Genomic DNA, 22,857 nt, shown 5'->3' with positions numbered 1-22,857 from the left:
TGTAGGTGTTTCTGTTCTAGTGGGGGGGGGGGTAGTTGTAGGTGTTTCTGTTCTAGTGGGGGGGGGGTCGTTGTAGGTGTTTCTGTTCTAGTGGGGGGGGTAGTTGTAGGTGTTTCTCTAGTGGGGGTGGGGGGGTAGTTGTAGGTGTTTCTGTTCTAGTGGGGGGGGGTCGTTGTAGGTGTTTCTCTACTAATGGGGGGGGGATTAGGTGTTTCTCTACTAATGGGGGGGGGGATTGTAGGTGTATCTCTACAAATGGGGGGGGATTGTAGGTGTTTCTCTACTAATGGGGGGGTTGTAGGTGTTTCTCTACTAATGGGGGGGTTGTAGGTGTTTCTCTACTAATGGGGGGGGGGGGGTTGTAGGTGTATCTCTACTAATGGGGGGGGGGGTTGTAGGTGTGTCTCTACTAATGGGGGGGGATTGTAGGTGTTTCTCTACTAATGGGGGGGGGGGGGGTTGTAGGTGTATCACTACTAATGGGGGGGGGTTGTAGGTGTTTCTCTACTAATGGGGGGGGTTGTGGGTGTTTCTCTACTAATGGGGGGGGATTGTAGGTGTTTCTCTACTAATGGGGGGGGGATTGTAGGTGTTTCTCTACTAATGGGGGGGATTGTAGGTGTTTCTCTACTAATGGGGGGGGGATTGTAGGTGTTTCTCTACTAATGGGGGGAGGATTGTAGGTGTTTCTCTACTAATGGGGGGGTGGATTGTAGGTGTTTCTCTACTAATGGGGGGGGGGTTGTAGGTGTTTCTCTACTAATGGGGGGGGGGTTGTAGGTGTTTCTCTACTAATGGGGGGGGGGGGGGTTGTAGGTGTTTCTCTACTAATGGGGGGGGGGTTGTAGGTGTTTCTCTACTAATGGGGGGGGGGGGTTGTAGGTGTTTCTCTACTAATGGGGGGGGTTGTAGGTGTTTCTCTACTAATGGGGGGGGGTTGTAGGTGTTTCTCTACTAATGGGGGGGATTGTAGGTGTTTCTCTACTAATGGGAGGGATTGTAGGTGTTTCTCTACTAATGGGGGGGATTGTAGGTGTTTCTCTACTAATGGGGGGGGGGGGGGATTGTAGGTGTTTCTCTACTAATGGGGGGGGATTGTTGGTGTTTCTCTACTAATGGGGGGGGATTGTTGGTGTTTCTCAACTAATGGGGGGGGATTGTAGGTGTTTCTCTACTAATGGGGGGGGGTTGTAGGTGTTTCTCTACTAATGGGGGGGGGGGATTGTAGGTGTTTCTCTACTAATGGGGGGGGGGGGGTGTAGGTGTTTCTCTACTAATGGGGGGGTGTTGTAGGTGTTTCTCTACTAATGGGGGGGGGGGTCGTTGTAGGTGTTTCTCTACTAATGGGGGGGATTGTAGGTGTTTCTCTACTAATGGGGGGGGGGGGGTTGTAGGTGTTTCTCTACTAATGGGGGGGGGGGGGTTGTAGGTGTTTCTCTACTAATGGGGGGGATTGTAGGTGTTTCTCTACTAATGGGGGGGGGGATTGTAGGTGTTTCTCTACTAATGGGGGGGGGGGGATTGTAGGTGTTTCTCTACTAATGGGGGGGGGGTGTAGGTGTTTCTCTACTAATGGGGGGGGATTGTAGGTGTTTCTCTACTAATGGGGGGGGGGTTGTAGGTGTTTCTCTACTAATGGGGGGGGTTGTAGGTGTTTCTCTACTCTTCTTACCTTAAAGTTACCCTTTAATTCAGGTGGCCAGTAATCCACCAGCCTGCTCTCTCTGTGGAGACCTGTGCTTTCACAGCACCTTGGAATGGAACTAGACTGGAAGTGTATGACCGATGCTGCGAAAACAGCCTCCGGTTTTAATTGGCTGTCCATCACCATCTATCTCTGTCCATCACCATCTATCTCTGTCCATCACCATCTATCCTTAACCCTTAGATCCACCCCCTACATTGTGGACTTCAGAGCGTGAGCAGCTCAAGTGATTGGTGCTGTGTTCACATACCAGTCGGAACTGGGAAACTCTGACATTTACGACTTGCTAACTTGTTGAGCGTCAGAAAATATAGATGTTTGACCTCTTTTGTTGTGTTCATGTGCACTTAGAATTATTAGAAATCAGAGTTTTTTTTCCTGACGTTGCCAAACGGACCTAGAAGAACCCTTGAATGCGGCCTCTTGTGTCCATCTCTCTTGCCGTCCCTACCCACTGACATTTGACCTCTTTTATCATCGTCTCTCAGGCTGTGTCATTGCCTTTTGCCCCCTGACCTGCTAACCCCTTGACCTCCAACCCCTCAGGTTGCTGATCCAGTTTGTGAACGACTCTAGCGCCCCCTCGTGGCAGGGCTACTTCTACACCGCGCTGCTGTTCGTTTGCACCTGCTTCCAGACCCTCATCCTGCAGAAGTACTTCCATGTGTGCTTCGTCACGGGAATGAGGCTACGCACTGCTATAGTAGGAGCTGTCTACAGGAAGGTAATCACTATTGACTTGACTAGTTACATGAAGGTACCATTTAAATAAAGGTTTCGTTAAAAAAATATATAATTATATTATTCTGCTGATCGATTGACTGATTTGATCAGTGATTGACTGATTAATTGATTTGATCAGTGATTGATTGAGAGTTAATTTGGCATGATGCTCCACACCGCAATAGTAGGGTCTGTCTACTGATCGTAGGTGTACTAATCAATCAATCAATATTCTACCGATGATCGATTGATCTGACTTTTGTAGACCCTTCATTGACCCTTAACCCCTGTCTGACCTTTAACCTCTAACCTCTGCCCTCTCCCAGGCTCTGGTGATCAGTAACGCGGCACGGCGTACGTCTACAGTGGGAGAGATCGTCAACCTGATGTCGGTCGACGCCCAGCGCTTCATGGACCTCATCACCTACATCAACATGATTTGGTCTGCTCCTCTACAGGTCATACTGGCCCTGTACTTCCTGTGGCAGGTACACACCAAAGATCTTTAAATAAACCAAGAGGTCATACGGGCCCTGTAATTCCTGTGGCTGGTATGCACCAAAGATCTTTAATAAACCAAGAGGTCATACTGACTCTGTACATCCTGTGGCAGGTACTTGTTACTGACTGGTAGTGATCTGGATAGCATTTTGATGGCGCAAGTAGACACATTTCAAGCTAAGGAGTGAGGTTCTGAATCCAACTCCGTTACATACGCAGCAGAGACTGTTGTTATCTTAACAATTTCTCAATGGTTTGTGATGTCATGTCCTGTGCAGAACTTGGGTCCGTCGGTGCTGGCTGGCGTGGCTGTAATGGTTCTGATGGTGCCAATCAACGGTGTGATCGCCATGAAGACCAAAACATACCAGGTACCTCTCTGACCCCTTATTCACAACATACCAGGTACCTCTCTGACCCCTTATTCACAACATACCAGGTACCTCTCTGACTCCTTATTCACAACATACCAGGTACCCCTCTGACCCCTTATTCACAACATACCAGGTACCTCTCTGACCCCTTATTCACAACATACCAGGTACCTCTCTGATACCAGGTATCGCTAGAGATGTAGCGGAGATGTAGCAGAGATGTAGTGGAGATGTAGAGATGTAGTGGAGATGTAGCGGCAATGTAGCGGAGATGTAATAGAGTTGTAATGGAGATGTAGTGGCGATGTAATGAAGATGTAGCGGCGATGTAATGGAGTTGTAGCGGCGATGTAATGGAGTTGTAGCGGAGATGTAGCGGCGATGTAATGGAGATGTAGCAGAGATGTAATGGAGATGTAGCAGAGATGTAATGGAGATGTAGCAGAGATGTAATAGAGATGTAGCGGCGATGTAATGGAGTTGTAATGGAGATGTAATAGAGATATAGCGGACATGTAATAGAGATGTAGCGGACATGTAATAGAGATGTAGCGGACATGTAATAGAGATGTAGCGGACATGTAATAGAGATGTAGCGGACATGTAATAGAGATGTAGCGGACATGTAATAGAGATGTAGCGGACATGTAATAGAGATGTAGCGGACATGTAATGGAGTTGTAATATAGATGTAGCGGCGATGTAATGGAGTTGTAATATAGATGTAGTGGCGATGTAATGGAGATGTAGCAGACGTGATGGAGATGTAGTAGAGACGTAATAGAGATGTGATAGAGATGTAGCAGAGATGTAATAGAGATGTAGCAGAGATGTAATAGAGATGTAGCAGACGTGATAGAGATGTAGCAGAGATGTAATAGAGATGTAGCGGCGATGTAATAGAGATGTAGCTGAGATGTAGCGGAGATGTTTTAGACATGTAATAGAGATGTAGCAGAGATGTAATAGAGATGTAATAGAGATGTAGCAGACATGTAATAGAGATGTAGCAGACATGTAATAGAGATGTAGCAGACATGTAATAGAGATGTAGCAGACATGTAATAGAGATGTAGCAGACATGTAATAGAGATGTAGCAGACATGTAATAGAGATGTAGCAGACATGTAATAGAGATGTAGCAGACATGTAATAGAGATGTAGCAGACATGTGATAGAGATGTAGCAGACATGTAATAGAGATGTAGCAGACATGTAATAGAGATGTAGCAGACATGTAATAGAGATGTAGCAGACATGTAATAGAGATGTAGCAGACATGTAATAGAGATGTAGCAGACATGTAATAGAGATGTAGCAGACATGTAATAGAGATGTAGCAGACATGTAATAGAGATGTGGCAGACATGTAATAGAGATGTAGCAGACATGTAATAGAGATGTAATAGAGATGTAGCAGAGATGTGATAGAATTGTAGCAGAGATGTAGCAGACATGTAATAGAGATGTAGCAGACATGTAATAGAGATGTAGCAGACATGTAATAGAGATGTAGCAGACATGTAATAGAGATGTAGCAGACATGTAATAGAGATGTAGCAGACATGTAATAGAGATGTAGCAGAGATGTAATAGAGATGTAATAGAGATGTAATAGAGATGTAATGGAGATGTAATAGAGATGTAATGGAGATGTAATAGAGATGTAGTGGCGATGTAATAGAGATGTAATGGAGTTGTAATGGAGATGTAATAGAGATGTAGCAGAGATGTAATTGAGATGTAATAGAGTTGTAATGGAGTTGTAATAGATGTAGCGGCGATGTAATGGAGTTGTAATAGATGTAGCGGCGATGTAATGGAGTTGTAATAGATGTAGCGGCGATGTAATGGAGTTGTAATATAGATGTAGCGGCGATGTAATGGAGATGTAGCAGAGATGTAATAGAGATGTAGCAGAGATTTAATAGAGATGTAGCAGAGATGTAGCAGAGATGTAATAGATATGTAGTAGAGATGTAATAGAGCTGTAGCAGAGATGTAATAGAGCTGTAATAGAGATGTAGCAGAGATGTAATAGAGATGTAATAGAGATGTAATGGAGATGTAATAGAGATGTAATGGAGATGTAATAGAGATGTAATAGAGATGTAGTGGCGATGTAATAGAGATGTAATGGAGTTGTAATGGAGATGTAATAGAGATGTAGCAGAGATGTAATTGAGATGTAATAGAGTTGTAATGGAGTTGTAATAGATGTAGCGGCGATGTAATGGAGTTGTAATAGATGTAGCGGCGATGTAATGGAGTTGTAATAGATGTAGCGGCGATGTAATGGAGTTGTAATATAGATGTAGCGGCGATGTAATGGAGATGTAGCAGAGATGTAATAGAGATGTAGCAGAGATTTAATAGAGATGTAGCAGAGATGTAGCAGAGATGTAATAGATATGTAGTAGAGATGTAATAGAGCTGTAGCAGAGATGTAATAGAGCTGTAGCAGAGATGTAATAGAGCTGTAGCAGAGATGTAGTAGAGATGTAGTAGAGATGTAATAGAGATGTAGCAGAGTTATAATATAGATGTGGCAGCGATGTAGCAGAGATGTAATAGCCAGCGTTGTGTGTTGTGATCACCAGGTAGCTCAGATGAAGAGTAAAGACAACCGCATCAAGCTGATGAACGAAGTTCTCAACGGCATCAAGGTATCTCATCACATGTCTTTTGACCTGAGGTTTTATACTGTTTGAATTTGTATCACATTTTATGTATGTTTCTGCATGTCAGGGTTGGGGTCAAATACTTCCAGTTCTTTCAGCGTTTCCTCTAGCCTGGCTGGAGTGCCAGATGGGCTGGGTTTGGGGTTTGGGTTTTATTAAGCCAGTCAGACACAGCCGAACGAGCTCAGACAGACACAGCCGGACGAGCTGAGACGGACACAGCCGGACGAGCTGAGACGGACACAGCCGGACGAGCTGAGACGGACACAGCCGGACGAGCTGAGACGGACACAGCCGGACGAGCTGAGACGGACACAGCCGGACGAGCTGAGACGGACACAGCCGGACGAGCTGAGACGGACACAGCCGGACGAGCTGAGACAGACACAGCCGGACGAGCTGAGACAGACACAGCCGGACGAGCTGAGACAGACACAGCCGGACGAGCTGAGACAGACACAGCCGGACGAGCTGAGACAGACACAGCCGGACGAGCTGAGACAGACACAGCCGGACGAGCTGAGACAGACACAGCCGGACGAGCTGAGACAGACACAGCCGGACGAGCTGAGACAGACACAGCCGGACGAGCTGAGACAGACACAGCCGGACGAGCTGAGACAGACACAGCCGGACGAGCTGAGACAGACACAGCCGGACGAGCTGAGACAGACACAGCCGGACGAGCTGAGACAGACACAGCCGGACGAGCTGAGACAGACACAGCCGGACGAGCTGAGACAGACACAGCCGGACGAGCTGAGACAGACACAGCCGGACGAGCTGAGACAGACACAGCCGGACGAGCTGAGACAGACACAGCCGGACGAGCTGAGACAGACACAGCCGGACGAGCTGAGACAGACACAGCCGGACGAGTTGAGACAGACACAGCCGGACGAGTTGAGACAGACACAGCCGGACGAGTTGAGACAGACACAGCCAGACACAGCCGGACGAGTTGAGACAGACACAGCCAGACACAGCCGGACGAGTTGAGACAGACACAGCCAGACACAGCCGGACGAGTTGAGACAGACACAGCCGGACGAGCTCAGTCAGACACAAATTTGATCAATTTGATCAATGTTTCTGAATATGTACCGGGATGTTCAAATAAACCTGAACCTGAACCTAAAGGTGTTGAAGCTGTATGCGTGGGAGCTGGCCTTCAAAGACAAGGTGTCAGCCATCAGAGAGAGCGAGCTCCGTGTCCTCAAGAAGGCTGCTTACCTGGGGGCAATATCCACCTTCACCTGGGTCTGTGCTCCCTTTCTGGTGAGTTAGAGACATGTAGACACACACACACACACATGCATGCTCACACTCAATCTTACATGTTCACTTGATCCACCTATGTCCCTGACATAAATATTTAACATTGTCTTTGATTGTCTCTACCCTCCCCTCAATATCTGATGATGATATTTAACATTTATTTCCCCTCCCATCCCCCAGGTGGCGCTGTGTACGTTCAGTTTTTGTGATGGTATTGTTATACGATATATAACATGCATTTCCCCTCCCATCCCCCAGTTGGTCGCTGTCTACAGTCATTGTATGTTATGATATTATATATTTTTATATGATATTTAACATGCATTTCCCCTCCCATCCCCCAGGTGGTGCTGTCTATGTGATATTATGATATTTAACATGCATTTCCCCTCCCATCCCCCAGGTGGCGCTGTCTACGTTCACAGTGTATGTGATGATAGATGAGAGGAACGTGCTGGATGCTCAGAAGGCATTTGTGTCTCTGGCTCTGTTCAACATCCTGCGTTTCCCCCTCAACATGCTGCCGATGGTCATCAGCAGCATGGTCCAGGTAGGTGTGCTGATCAGGTCTGGACAGCAAATCAATCGATCAAATCAATCAATATGCAAATTCAATCAAATCAGTCACTGTATTCATCTATAAATCAAATCCATCAATGTATCAATGAAGTGAAACCCTAAACTAACCAATTAACTCCAACCAATCAGATTCCATCTAGGTAATTCATTAACATGTGATCACCATCAGTGTGGACCAGATACGTGCTGAGGGCTGTACTGCAGATCACTCTATGGCTGCGTTTACACACGCAGCCCAGTTCTGATTTATATGTTTCCCTAATACGTTGTTTGACCAATCAGATCAGCTCTTGCCAATAATTGGGCAAAATATCAGAATTGGCCACAGACACACACACGCACAGACAGACAGACAGATTCATATGCTGTACAGACCGGTGAGCTGTACCATGCTGCTGGTGACCAGGGGCAAGATATTGATCAATCAATCAATAAATCAATCTTGGAAGCCTCGTGGTGCAGGTCAGTATGGTATATCAATTAGTCAATCGGTCAGTCCATTGGCCAATTAATTAATCAGTCAATCAATCAATCAGTTGGTTACTAATGAATGAATCCATCAACCAGTTGATCATTGTCATCATAGGATCATGACAAATCATGTCCAATATAGTATTGATAGTATTGCAATGATATATAGTCATGTCGGCAGGGTAGCCCACCATTCCTAGGCCGTCATTGAAAATAAGAATTTGTTCTTAAACTGACTTGCCTGGTTAAATAAAGGTTAAAAAAATGTCCAATATAGTTTTGATAGTAGTGGAATGGTATACAGTTGAAGTCAGAAGTTTACATACACTTAGGTTGGAGTCATTATAACTAGTTGACATACACTTAGGTTGGAGTCATTATAACTAGTTGACATACACTTAGGTTGGAGTCATTATAACTAGTTTTTCAACCACTCCACAAATTTCTTGTTAACAAACTAGTTTTGGCAAGTCGGTTAGGACATCAACTTTGTGCATGACACAAGTCATTTTTCCAACAATTGTTTACAGACAGATTATTTCACTTACAATTCACTGTATCACAATTCCAGTGCGTCAGAAGTTTACATACACTAAGTTGACTGTGCCTTTAAACAGCTTGGAAAATTCCCGAAAATTACGTCATGGCTTTAGAAGCTTCTGATAGGCTAATTGACATCATTTGAGTCAATTGGAGGTGTACCTGTGGATGTATTTCAAGGCCTACCTTCAAACCCAGTGCCTCTTTGCTTGACATCATGGGAAAATCAAAAGAAATCAGCCAAGACCTCAAGATTGTTTTTGGTAGACCTTCACAAGTCTGGTTCATCCTTGGGACGCAAGTATAAACACCAATGGACCACGCAGCCGTCGTACCGCTCAGGAAGGAGACGCCTTCTGTCTCCTAGAGATGAACGTACTTTGGTGCGAAAAGTGCAAATCAATCCCAGAACAACAGCAAAGGACCGTGTGAAGATGCTGGAGGAAACAGGTACAAAAGTATCTATATCCACAGTAAAACGAGTCCAATATCGACATAACCTGAAAGGACGCTCAGCAAGGAAAAGCTCCGAAACCGCCATAAAAAAGCTAGACTATATGGTTTGCAACTGCACATGGGGACAAAGATTGTACTTTTTGGAGAAATGTCCTCTGGTCTGATGAAACAAAAATAGAACCTTTTGGCCATAATCGTTATGTTTGAAGGAAAAAGGGGGAGAACACCATGCCAACCGTGAAGCACGGGGGTGGCAGCATCATGTTGTGGGGGTGCTTTGCTGCAGGAGGGACTGGTGCACTTCACAAAATAAATGGCATCATGAAAATTATGTGGATATATTGAAGCAACATCTCAAGACATCAGTCAGGAAGTTAAAGCTTGGTCGCAAATGGGTCTTCTAAATGGACAATGACCCCAAGCATACTTCCAAAGTTGTGGCAAAATGGCTTGTTACTACAGAATGTTGGTTATATATTTATTATTAAGGATAAAGCCCTATTCACAGGGGACTAGTGTAACTACAGAACGTTGGAATGTCCGATATTCCAGAGGACGATTAGGACGGGATAAGTTTTTTCCCAAACTGCCCCCTGTAATTCTTTATTTTTGTCATTCTATAAATTGTCCAGGCTACACTGGTAACTCTAGTGATAACATGCTACACTGGTAACTCGAGCGTTGACAGGCTACACTGGTAACTCTAGTGATAACAGCCAACCACCTGCCCTTCAGCCCCCGACCTGCCCTTCAGCCAACCACCTGCCCTTCAGCCAACCAACCAACCAACCAACCAACCAGCCACAAACCCACCTGCCCTTCAGCCAACCACCTGCCCTTCAGCCCCCCACCTGCCCTTCAGCCAACCACCTGCCCTTCAGCCAACCACCTGCCCTTCAGCCCCCCACCTGCCCTTCAGCCACAAACCCACCTGCCCTTCAGCCCCCCACCTGCCCTTCAGCCCCCCACCTGCCCTTCAGCCCCCCCACCTGCCCTTCAGCCCCCCACTTGCCCTTCAGCCAACCACCTGCCCTTCAGCCAACCACCTGCCCTTCAGCCCCCCACCTGCCCTTCAGCCAACCACCTGCCCTTCAGCCAACCACCTGCCCTTCAGCCCCCCACCTGCCCTTCAGCCACAAACCCACCTGCCCTTCAGCCCCCCACCTGCCCTTCAGCCCCCCACCTGCCCTTCAGCCCCCCCACCTGCCCTTCAGCCAACCAACCAACCAACCAACCAGCCACAAACCCACCTGCCCTTCAGCCAACCACCCGCCCTTCAGCCCCCCACCTGCCCTTCAGCCAACCAACCAACCAACCAGCCACAAACCCACTTGCCCTTCAGCCCCCCACTTGCCCTTCAGCCCCCCACTTGCCCTTCAGCCCCCCACTTGCCCTTCAGCCCCCCACCTGCCCTTCAGCCCCCCACCTGCCCTTCAGCCAACCAACCAACCAGCCACAAACCCACCTGCCCTTCAGCCCCCCACCCGCCCTTCAGCCCCCCACCTGCCCTTCAGCCCCCCACCTGCCCTTCAGCCCCCCACCTGCCCTTCAGCCAACCAACCAACCAGCCACAAACCCACCTGCCCTTCAGCCCCCCACCCGCCCTTCAGCCCCCCACCCGCCCTTCAGCCCCCCACCTGCCCTTCAGCGGGACCCTTTAGTCGCCCTCCCACCCTTCAGCCACACAATATGTAATGACCCTAAACCCATCCTCCTGCAGATATAACTGCGGGGACTGCGGTTATGAATCAACCCGCGCATCACTAATATGCATCCTCTCCCTGCTGTCTCCTTCCTCCATCTCTGTCTCTCTTTCTCTCCCCCCCTCCATCTGTCTCCCTCTCTCCCTGTCTCTTTCTCTCCCTCCATCCGTCTCCCTCTCTCCCTGTCTCTCTTTCTCTCCCTCTCTCCCTGTCTCTCTTTCTCTCCCTCCTTCCATCTGTCTCCCTCTCTCCCTGTCTCTTTCTCTCTCCCTCCCTCCATCTGTCTCCCTGTCTCTTTCTCTCTCCCTCCCTCCATCTGTCTCCCTGTCTCTTTCTCTCTCTCTCCCTCCCTCCATCTGTCTCCCTCTCTCCCTGTCTCTTTCTCTCTCCCTCTCTCCCTGTCTCTTTCTCTCTCCCTCTCTCCCTGTCTCTTTCTCTCTCCCTCCCTCCATCTGTCTCCCTCTCTTTCTCTCTCCCTCCCTCCCTCCCTCCATCTGTCTCCCTCTCTCCCTGTCTCTTTCTCTCTCCCTCTCTCCCTGTCTCTTTCTCTCTCCTTCCTCCATCTCTCTTTCTGTCTCCCTCCCTCCATCTGTCTCCCTCTCTCCCTGTCTCTTTCTCTCTCCCTCCCTCCCTCCCTCCCTCCATCTGTCTCCCTCTCTCCCTGTCTCTTTCTCTCTCTCTCCCTCCTTCCCTCCATCTCCCTCTCTCCCTGTCTCTTTCTCTCTCCTTCCCTCCATCTCTCTCTGCAGGCCAGTGTTTCTATGAAACGTCTGTGTGTGTTTCTGTCTCATGAGGAGCTGCAGGAGGACAGTGTGGAGCGCATGGCTGTAGCAGGCTGTGAGTCACATATGTACACACACACACACACACACACAGACAGAGTGAGAAACACACACAGACAGAGTGAGAAACACACACAGACAGAGTGAGAAACACACACAGACAGAGTGAGAAACACACACAGACAGAGTGAGAAACGCACACAGACAGAGTGAGAAACACACACACATAGACAGAGTGAGAAACACACACACATACACAGAGTGAGAAACACACACACATACACAGAGTGAGAAACACACACACATACACAGAGTGAGAAACACACACACATACACAGAGTGAGAAACACACACACATACACAGAGTGAGAAACACACACACATACACAGAGTGAGAAACACACACACATACACAGAGTGAGAAACACACACACATACACAGAGTGAGAAACACACACACATACACAGAGTGAGAAACACACACAGACAGAGTGAGAAACACAGGCAGAAAGGTCATCCCAGCCTCTGTACCCAGATGCTGTTTGATGTGTTAGTCTTTGATGAGGCTTCAATACTCTCTCTCTCTCTACTCACTTCCTGTTCCTCTCTCTTGTATGTCTTCCTCTGTTCCCAGGCTCAGACAGTATCTCCATTGAGGACGGGGTGTTCAGCTGGTGTAGAAACGATGCCCCCACTCTGAAGAGGTATTGCTCAGAGAAGAGTGTTGTCCTATGTATTCATCCCCCCCCCCCCCCCCCCCCCCCCCGCCCCTCTGCATATTCCATTACTATAGTATACAAACACACAGCTTACTGCATATTCCATTACTATAGTATACAAACACACAGCTTACTGCATATTCCATTACTATAGTATACAAACACACAGCTTACTGCATATTCCATTACTATAGTATACAAACACACAACTTACTGCATATTCCATTACTATAGTATACAAACACACAGCTTACTGCATATTCCATTACTATAGTATACAAACACACAGCTTACTGCATATTCCATTACTATAGTATACAAACACACAGCCTCTAACTCCTCTCTTGCTGTCTCGCTCTCCCTCGCTCCCTCTGTCCCTCTCCCTCGCTCCCTCTATCCCTCTCCCTCTATCCCTCTCTTCTTCTCTTTCTCTCTCTCTTCTTCTCTTTCTCCCTCTATCCCTCTCTCTATCTCCCTCGCTCTCTTTCTTTCTCTAACTCTCTCCTTCTCCCTCTATCCTTCTATCCCTCGCTCCCTCTCTCTCTGTCTCTGCAGGTTGAGTGTACGTATCCCAGATGGGTCTCTGGTAGCTGTGGTGGGACACGTTGGCTCAGGGAAATCCTCTCTGCTCTCTGCTCTGCTGGGGGAGATGGAGAAACTAGAGGGATCTGTCTCTGTCAAGGTACAACACTGACAACATAGACAGAGTGAGAGAGAGTGAGAGTGAGAGAGAGTGAGAGTGAGAGTGAGAGAGAGTGAGAGTGAGAGTGAGTGAGAGTGAGAGAGAGTGTGAGAGAGAGTGTGAGAGAGAGAGTGAGAGAGAGTGTGAGAGAGAGAGTGAGAGAGAGAGAGAGAGAGAGAGAGAGAGAGATACTTTTGTACAGTCCAGGTGTGTAGCCAGGGAGACAGATAGTAGGGGTGTTGACAGAGGCTGGCCAAGGTCTGGAGCTGGCCAAGGTGGGGCTCCAACCCACGTCAGCAGGGGCATGGGGTCTGGAGCTGGCCAAGGTGGGGCTCCAACCCACGTCAGCAGGGGCATGGGGTCTGGAGCTGGCCAAGGTGGGGCTCCAACCCACGTCAGCAAGGAAATGGGGTCCAGAGTCTGGAGCTGGCCATGGTGGGGCTCCAACCCACGTCAGCAGGGGCATGTGGTCTGGAGCTGGCCAAGGTGGGGCTCCAACCAACGTCAGCAGGGGCATGGGGTCTGGAGCTGGCCAAGGTGGGGCTCCAACCCACATCAGCAGGGGAATGGGGTCTGGAGCTGGCCAAGGTGGGGCTCCAACCCACGTCAGCAGGGGCATGGGGTCTGGAGCTGGCCAAGGTGGGGCTCCAACCCACGTCAGCAGGGACATGGGGTCTGGAGCTGGCCAAGGTGGGGCTCCAACCCACGTCAGCAGGGGCATGGGGTCTGGAGCTGGCCAAGGTGGGGCTCCAACCCACGTCAGCAGGGGCATGGGGTCTGGAGCTGGCCAAGGTGGGGCTCCAACCCACGTCAGCAAGGAAATGGGGTCCAGAGTCTGGAGCTGGCCATGGTGGGGCTCCAACCCACGTCAGCAGGGGCATGTGGTCTGGAGCTGGCCAAGGTGGGGCTCCAACCAACGTCAGCAGGGGCATGGGGTCTGGAGCTGGCCAAGGTGGGGCTCCAACCCACATCAGCAGGGGCATGGGGTCTGGAGCTGGCCAAGGTGGGGCTCCAACCCACGTCAGCAGGGGCATGGGGTCTGGAGCTGGCCAAGGTGGGGCTCCAACCCACGTCAGCAGGGACATGGGGTCTGGAGCTGGCCAAGGTGGGGCTCCAACCCACGTCAGCAGGGGCATGGGGTCTGGAGCTGGCCAAGGTGGGGCTCCAACCCACGTCAGCAGGGGCATGTGGTCTGGAGCTGGCCAAGGTGGGGCTCCAACCCACGTCAGCAGGGGCATGTGGTCTGGAGCTGGCCAAGGTGGGGCTCCAACCCACGTCAGCAGGGGCATGGGGTCTGGAGCTGGCCAAGGTGGGGCTCCAACCCACGTCAGCAGGGACATGGGGTCCAGAGTCTGGAGCTGGCCAAGGTGGGGCTCCAACCCACGTCAGCAGGGACATGGGGTCCATAGTCTGGAGCTGGCCAAGGTGGGGCTCCAACCCACGTCAGCAGGGCATGTGGTCTGGAGCTGGCCAAGGTGGGGCTCCAACCCACATCAGCAGGGGCATGGGGTCTGGAGCTGGCCAAGGTGGGGCTCCAACCCACGTCAGCAGGGGCATGGGGTCTGGAGCTGGCCAAGGTGGGGCTCCAACCCACGTCAGCAGGGGCATGTGGTCTGGAGCTGGCCAAGGTGGGGCTCTAACCCACGTCAGCAGGGGCATGGGGTCTGGAGCTGGCCAAGGTGGGGCTCCAACCCACGTCAGCAGGGGCATGGGGTCTGGAGCTGGCCAAGGTGGGGCTCCAACCCACGTCAGCAGGGGCATGGGGTCTGGAGCTGGCCAAGGTGGGGCTCCAACCCACGTCAGCAGGGGCATGGGGTCTGGAGCTGGCCAAGGTGGGGCTCCAACCCACGTCAGCAGGGGCATGGGGTCTGGAGCTGGCCAAGGTGGGGCTCCAACCCACGTCAGCAGGGACATGGGGTCTGGAGCTGGCCAAGGTGGGGCTCCAACCCACGTCAGCAGGGACATGGGATCTGGAGCTGGCCAAGGTGGGGCTCCAACCCACGTCAGCAGGGGCATGGGGTCTGGAGCTGGCCAAGGTGGGGCTCCAACCCACGTCAGCAGGGGCATGGGGGCCAGAGTCTGGAGCTAAGAGTCCAGACCACGACATGATGTAGTTGGTTTTAACGTCAGCAGCTATGACTGTTGATGTTATGTGTCTCCCCCTCCCTCCCTCTCTCACTCCCCCCACTATCTCTCTCTCTCTCTTTCCCTCTCTCTCTCCAGGGCTCTGTGGCCTATGTACCTCAGCAGGCGTGGATCCAGAATGCCACCCTGAAAGACAACATAGTGTTTGGTCAGGAGAGGAAGGAGAGCTGGTACCACAGAGTGGTGGAGGCCTGCGCCCTGCTGCCAGACCTGGAGATCCTGCCTGCTGGAGACGGCACTGAGATCGGGGAGAAGGTGAGGACAGGAGGGGGTCTGGTGGGGGTTAGGGTTAGATCAGGGAGAAGGTGAGGACAGGAGGGGGTTAGATCAGGGAGAAGGTGAGGACAGGAGGGGGTCTGGTGGGGGTTAGATCAGGGAGAAGGTGAGAACAGGAGGGGGTCTGGTGAGGGTTAGATCAGGGAGAAGGTGAGGACATGAGGGGGTCTGGTGGGGGTTAGGGTTAGATCAGGGAGAAGGTGAGGACAGGAGGGGGTCTGGTGGGGGTTAGGGTTAGATCAGGGAGAAGGTGAGGACAGGAGGGGGTCTGGTGGGGGTTAGGGTTAGATCGGGGAGAAGGTGAGGACAGGAGTGGGGTCTGGTGGGGGTTAGGGTTAAATCGGGGAGAAGGTGAGAACAGGAGGGGGTCTGGTGGGGGTTAGATCAGGGAGAAGGTGAGAACAGGAGGGGGTCTGGTGGGGGTTAGATCAGGGAGAAGGTGAGGACAGGAGGGGGTCTGGTGGGGGTTAGATCAGGGAGAAGGTGAGGACAGGAGGGGGTCTGGTGGGGGTTAGATCAGGGAGAAGGTGAGGACAGGAGAGGGGTCTGGGGGGGTTAGATCGGGGAGAAGGTGAGGACAGGAGGGGGTCTGGTGGGGGTTAGATCAGGGAGAAGGTGAGGACAGGAGAGGGGTCTGGGGGGGTTAGATCGGGGAGAAGGTGAGGACAGGAGGGGGTCTGGTGGGGGTTAGATCGGGGAGAAGGTGAGGATAGGAGGGGGTCTGGTGGGGGTTAGATCGGGGAGAAGGTGAGGATAGGAGGGGGTCTGGTGGGGGTTAGATCCTGCTGTTCAGGTGGTGAACAGAGAAACCGTGTCTGGTCTTGGGCGCTGGCAGTATTGATGATTGTATTTTAACACGGGTGTCTTCCCTCCTCCTCACCCTCCCCCTTCTCCCCCTCCTCCTCCTCCCCCTCCCCCTCCTCAGGGTGTGAACCTGTCAGGGGGTCAGAAGCAGAGGGTCAGTCTGGCCAGGGCGGTCTACTGCGACTGTGCTGTCTATCTATTGGACGATCCTCTGTCGGCGGTCGACGCCCACGTGGGCAAACACATCTTCGAGAAGGTTGTCGGGCCCCAGGGAGTCCTCAAGGACAGGGTAAGAGGTCGTAACCCCAAAACAGAGGTCAGGGTTTATAATAGGGATGTGGTTTGGATTTGGTTTACAGTGTGACTCTCTCTGTGTGTGTGACTGATTTTTGTCTCTGTAGACTCGTGCTGGTGACACTGTGTGTGTCTTCCTTTATAGGACGCCACACACACGTAATGGGACGTCCTTGCTGGTGGCGGGTCTACTCGTTAGGGGCGGGTCTACTCGTTAGGGGCGGGTCTACTCGATAGGTGACCACTGGGCGGGTCTACTCGTTAGGGGCGGGTCTACTCGTTAGGGGCGGGTCTACTCGTTAGGGGCGGGTCTACTCGTTAGGGGCGGGTCTACTCGTTAGGGGCGGGTCTACTCGTTAGGACAGTGACCTTGTCTTCCTTCAGATACAGTCTAAACAGACCAGACCCCGTTGGTATCTGGTTCCTCTACAGTCAATGAACTAATCAGACCAGACCCAGCTGGTACCTGGTTCCTATACAGTCAATGCACTAATCAGACCAGACCCAGCTGGTACCTGGTTCCTCTACAGTCAATGAACTAATCAGACCAGACCCAGCTGGTACCTGGTTCCTCTACAGTCAATGCACTAATCAGACCAGACCCAGCTGGTACCTGGTTCCTCTACAGTCAATGAACTAATCAGACCAGACCCAGCTAGTACCTGGTTCATATTATACAGTCAATGAACTAAACAGACCAGACCCAGCTGGTACCTGGTTCCTCTACAGTCAATGAACTAATCAGACCAGACCCAGCTGGTACCTGGTTCCTATACAGTCAATGCACTAATCAGACCAGACCCAGCTGGTACCTGGTTCCTCTACAGTCAATGAACTAATCAGACCAGACCCAGCTGGTACCTGGTTCCTCTACAGTCAATGCACTAATCAGACCAGACCCAGCTGGTACCTGGTTCCTCTACAGTCAATGAACTAATCAGACCAGACCCAGCTAGTACCTGGTTCATATTATACAGTCAATGAACTAAACAGACCAGACCCAGCTGGTACCTGGTTCCTCTACAGTCAATGCACTAATCAGACCAGACCCAGCTGGTACCTGGTTCCTCTACAGTCAATGAACTAAGGTAAATGGCCTAAGTGAACTATCTTCATTTATCCACCATCTTTGAAATGGACTCAACCTCACAAATCCCCACCCGTCCAGTCATCAGTCAGCTGTTCATTCAAAATATACAGTATATGTATTGTATATACACTCAGTGTACAAAACATGGTCTTTCCATGACGTAGACTGACCAGGTGAATCCAGGTGATCCCATATTGATGTCACCTGTTAAATCCACTTCAATCAGTGTAGATGAAGGGGAGGCGACCTGGTTAAAGATGAAGGGGAGGCGACCTGGTTAAAGATGAAGGGGAGGCGACCTGGTTAAAGATGAAGGGGAGGCGACCTGGTTAAAGATGAAGGGGAGGCGACCTGGTTAAAGATGAAGGGGAGGCGACCTGGTTAAAGATGAAGGGGAGGCGACCTGGTTAAAGATAAAGGGGAGGCGACCTGGTTAAAGATGAAGGGGAGGCGACCTGGTTAAAGATAAAGGGGAGGCGACCTGGTTAAAGATGAAGGGGAGGCGACCTGGTTAAAGATAAAGGGGAGGCGACCAGGTTAGAGGAAGGGGAGGAGACCAGGTTAGAGGAAGGGGAGGAGACCAGGTTAGAGGAAGGGGAGGAGACCAGGTTAGAGGAAGGGGAGGAGACCAGGTTAAAGAGGAAGGGGAGGAGACCTGGTTAAAGATGAAGGGGAGGCGACCTGGTTAAAGATAAAGGGGAGGCGACCTGGTTAAAGAGGAAGGGGAGGAGACCAGGTTAGAGGAAGGGGAGGAGACCAGGTTAGAGGAAGGGGAGGAGACCAGGTTAAAGAGGAAGGGGAGGAGACCTGGTTAAAGAGGAAGGGGAGGAGACCTGGTTAAAGAGGAAGGGGAGGAGACCAGGTTAAAGGAGGATTTTTAAGCCTTGAGACAACTGAGACATGGATTGTGTCTGTGTACCATATCTATCTTCAATCTGTCAATTCAGCTAAAATCCCTTAATATACTGGATCTATTTAAAAAGCCCTACTCTGACCCTCTATGTGTGTGTCTCTGTCTCTGTAGACTCGGGTCCTGGTGACCCACGGTCTGAGCTTCCTGCCCCAGGCAGATCTGATCCTGGTGATGGTGGAGGGAGAGATCACTGAGAGGGGCTCCTACCTGGAGCTGATGGCACGGGACGGGGCCTTCGCTGAGTTCCTCAGGACTTACGCCAACAAAGAGCAGGAAGATGACGAATCAGGTGACATATGTTATCTTCATCATCATCATCATCATCATCAGCAGCAGCTAGCTACATCTCTACACTATAGTCATTTAATGTATTACATGTAATCAGTTACTTCCCAACCCTGCCTTTCACTATTGTTTTTCTATTTAATGTATTTTTACGTTTGTCTCTTTCTCATCTCCCTCTTCTCTCTCTTCTCATCTCCCTCTTCTCTCCTCTGTCTCCTTCTACTTTCTCATCTCCCTCTTCTCTCTCTTCTCATCTCCCTCTTCTCTCTCTTCTCATCTCCCTCTTCTCTCTCTTCTCTGTCTCCTTCTACTTTCTCATCTCCCTCTTCTCTCTCTTCTGTCTCCTTCTACTTTCTCATCTCCCTCTCTCTCCTCTGTCTCCTTCTACTTTCTCCTCTCTCCTTCACTCGTGTCTTTCTCTCTCTTCTCATCTCCCTCTTCTCTCCTCTGTCTCCTTCTACTTTCTCCTCTCTCCTTCACTCGTGTCTTTCTCTCTCTTCTCATCTCCCTCTTCTCTCCTCTGTCTCCTTCTACTTTCTCCTCTCTCCTTCACTCGTGTCTTTCTCTCTCTTCTCATCTCCCTCTTCTCTCCTCTGTCTCCTTCTACTTTCTCCTCTCTCCTTCACTCGTGTCTTTCTCTCTCTTCTCATCTCCCTCTTCTCTCTCTTCTCTGTCTCCTTCTACTTTCTCCTCTCTCCTTCACTCGTGTCTTTATCTCTCTTCTCTTCTCTGTCTTTCTCTCTCTTCTCTCTCTCTCCTCTCTTCTCCCTCTCTCTCTTCTTCTCTCTCCTTCACTCTCTCTTTCTTTCTCTCTTCTTCTCTCTCCTTCACTCTCTCTTCTTCTCTCTCCTTCACACTCTCTTTCTCTTCTCTCTCCTTCACTCTCTCTTTCTTTCTCTCTTCTCTCTCCTTCACACTCTCTTTCTCTCCTCTCTCCTTCACTCTCTCTCTCTCTCTCCTTCACTCTCTCTCTCTCCTTCACTCTCTCTCTCCTTCACTCTCTCTCTCTCCTTCGCTCTCTCTCTCTCTCCTTTACTCTCTCTCTCTCTTTTGCTCTCTCTCTCTCCTTCACTCTCTCTTTCTCTCCTCTCTCTCTCCTGTGCTCTCTCGCTCTCCTTTGCTCTCTCTCTCTCCTTTGCTCTCTCTCTCTCCTTCGCTCTTTCTCTCTCCTCTCTCTCTCCTTCTCTCTCTCTCTCCTTCACTCTCTCTCTCTCCTTTACTCTCTCTCTCTCTTTTGCTCTCTCTCTCTCCTTCACTCTCTCTTTCTCTCCTCTCTCTCTCCTTTGCTCTCTCTTGTGCTCTCTCGCTCTCCTTTGCTCTCTCTCTCTCTCTCTCTCTCTCTCTCTCTCTCTCTCTCTCTCTCTCTCTCTCTCTCTCTCCCTTCGCTCTGTCTCTCTCTCTCCTTTGCGCTCTCTCTTGTGCTCTCTCGCTCTCCTTTGCTCTCTCTCTTGTGCTCTCTCGCTCTCCTTTGCTCTCTCTCTCTCTCTCTCTCTCTCTTTCATTCTCCTTTCTCATTCTCTCTTTCATTCTCCTTTCTCATTCTCTCTTTCATTCTCCTTCTTTCTCATTCTCTCTTTCATTCTCCTTCTTTCTCTTTCTTTCATCCCCCTTTTTTGTCCTGTCTGCCATTCAGAAGAGGGGAGGGAGGAGGAGGAGGATACTGAAGGTTTGATTGGTTGTCTGTCCCCCTAGGAGACTTGGGTTGTGTCCCAAATGGAACCATATTCACTATGTAGTGTACTTGTTTGGACCAGAGCCAAATGAGTCCTATGTAGGGAATAGATCGCCATCTGGGACACAGCCTTGGTTTAGTCAGGGTCTCTATCCTAATACAGGCTACCTCTCCTTGTCTCCTCCCTATTTCCCTTAACAAACACAACTGATCTGGACTGGTAGTTTTGTTCCACCCTCCTGATCTGTTAGGAGAGCACAGGGGTCAGGATGGGGTCAGGCTACAGGACTGGTGTGGAGATAATAAATAAATAAATAAATAATTGGTTTAGTTTGGTGGAATTCCAGGAATTATTTTTCACATCAGTGTCTCTGATTTCAGATTGTCACTCTGATCTGAGGGTATGAGGTCACTCTGATCTGAGGGTATGAGGTCACTGATCTGAGGGTATGAGGTCACTCTGATCTGAGGGTATGAGGTCACGAGGTCACTGGTATGAGGTCACTCTGATATGAGGGTATGAGGTCACTCTGATATGAGGGTATGAGGTCACTCTGATATGAGGGTATGAGGTCACTTTGATATGAGGGTATGAGGTCACTCTGGTATGCGGGTATGAGGTCACGAGGTCACTGGTATGAGGTCACTGATCTGAGGGTATGAGGTCACTGATCTGAGGGCATGAGGTCACTGATCTGAGGGCATGAGGTCACTGATCTGAGGGCATGAGGTCACTGATCTAAGGGTATGAGGTCACTCTGATATGAGGGTATGAGGTCACGAGGTCACTGATCTAAGGGTATGAGGTAACTCTGATCTGAGGGTTTGAGGTCACTCTGATCTGGGGCTATGAGACAAGGGTGGTAGGCCATGTAAAGGCTGTGTAAAGATGGCCCTGCAGTACGGACACACAAGACAGCCTGGCTCATGCATGTGTTTGCATGTCAGCTACACTACAGCAGCACTCAGAGAAAACACAGGTCCTCCTGGTCCAAGCCCATGTTGTTTTCAACTCTACAACCTGACACTGTGATGGGTGGGTTCTGGGCTGGATGGCTGGGAGGAGGGCTGATTGAGAGATGATGGGTGGGAGGAGAGCTGATTGAGTGATGATGGCTGGGAGGAGGGCTGATTGAGTGATGATGGCTGGGTTCTGGGCTAGATGGCTGGGAGGTGGGCTGATTGAGTGATGATTGCTGGGAGGAGGGCTAATTGAGTGATGATGGCTGGGTTCTGGGCTGGATGGCTGGGAGGAGAGCTGATTGAGTGATGATGGCTGGGAGGAGGGCTGGGTTCTGGGCTAGATGGCTGGGAGGAGGGCTGATTGAGTGATGATGGCTGGGTTCTGGGCTAGATGGCTGGGAGGAGGGCTGATTGAGTGATGATGGCTGGGTTCTGGGCTGGATGGCTGGGAGGAGGGCTGATTGAGTGATGATGGCTGGGTTCTGGGCTGGATGGCTGGGAGGAGGGCTGATTGAGTGATGATTACAGCAGAGATATTCAACTCCCCCCTCTTCCTGGATTTTTTTTGGGGGGGAAACAGCGCCCCTTTGTGTGCACTTCCGGTAATACCATACACCTCGGTATGGTACAGAAACAGTATGACATTCAGGGGAGGTTGGGTTAAACCCCCGGAAGACACATTTCAGTTGAATGCATTCAGTTGTACAACGGACTAGGTATCTCCCCCCGTCTCCCATCTGGATACTGCTCAACCCTGCTCCTTAGTTTCTATCCTAGTAGTTAAGGTTAGGATTGGGGCGTGGGGATCTGACCTGAGACCACTGCTAAGGGGCAGGTGTTTCCCTGGAGCTGTTCTGACCCTGCTTTGTGTGGTGCTAATGCTGCTAGGGTTATTCTAGCTGTGTGTGTGTGTGTGTGTGTGTGCTTGTGTGTGCGTGTGAGATGTACTCCCTATAATCAGTGAAAGGTCTGACCAGGTCTCTTCTCTGGGCTGTCTAGACTCTGCACCAAAGAGAGGACTGGAGAATGGACTTCCTGCTGCTGTGATTGGGTGAGTGAACACTCCACTTTGCTGAAATCCCTGGCTTTGTAGCTCACGCTAAACTCTACAAACATCTCAAATTTCTGGCACACTGTCTCTAGTCAGAACCATACCAGTACAACTCTGTCTCTCTCTTTCTCTCTCTCCCCCTCCCCCTCTCTCTCTCTCTCCTCTCTCTC

General features: G+C 50.3%; 1 protein-coding gene across 5 annotated transcripts in view; it reads left to right on the top strand.

Annotated features, from left to right (window-relative positions):
• Window positions 1-22,857, top strand: part of abcc1 (ATP binding cassette subfamily C member 1 (ABCC1 blood group)) — a 65,025-nt gene that overhangs the window by 16,991 nt on the left and 25,177 nt on the right. For 4 of the 5 annotated variants that reach the window (XM_031814425.1, XM_031814424.1, XM_031814427.1 and 1 more), the window contains 14 exons: window positions 2,252-2,429; window positions 2,755-2,916; window positions 3,208-3,300; window positions 5,904-5,969; window positions 7,125-7,262; window positions 7,666-7,812; window positions 11,761-11,848; window positions 12,428-12,497; window positions 13,068-13,194; window positions 15,418-15,594; window positions 16,541-16,708; window positions 18,828-19,005; window positions 20,635-20,667; window positions 22,636-22,687. In XM_031814425.1, the coding sequence (XP_031670285.1) occupies window positions 2,252-2,429; window positions 2,755-2,916; window positions 3,208-3,300; window positions 5,904-5,969; window positions 7,125-7,262; window positions 7,666-7,812; window positions 11,761-11,848; window positions 12,428-12,497; window positions 13,068-13,194; window positions 15,418-15,594; window positions 16,541-16,708; window positions 18,828-19,005; window positions 20,635-20,667; window positions 22,636-22,687 (1,677 nt within the window). The remainder of the gene's footprint in view (window positions 1-2,251; window positions 2,430-2,754; window positions 2,917-3,207; window positions 3,301-5,903; window positions 5,970-7,124; window positions 7,263-7,665; window positions 7,813-11,760; window positions 11,849-12,427; window positions 12,498-13,067; window positions 13,195-15,417; window positions 15,595-16,540; window positions 16,709-18,827; window positions 19,006-20,634; window positions 20,668-22,635; window positions 22,688-22,857) is intronic. The other variant, XM_031814426.1, reaches the window with a different exon arrangement.

Source organism: Oncorhynchus kisutch, unplaced genomic scaffold (assembly GCF_002021735.2).
Source record: "Oncorhynchus kisutch isolate 150728-3 unplaced genomic scaffold, Okis_V2 Okis06b-Okis10b_hom, whole genome shotgun sequence".
In the NCBI taxonomy this organism is placed as follows: Eukaryota; Metazoa; Chordata; class Actinopteri; order Salmoniformes; family Salmonidae; genus Oncorhynchus; species Oncorhynchus kisutch.
This window is presented reverse-complemented; position numbering and strand designations above follow the sequence as displayed.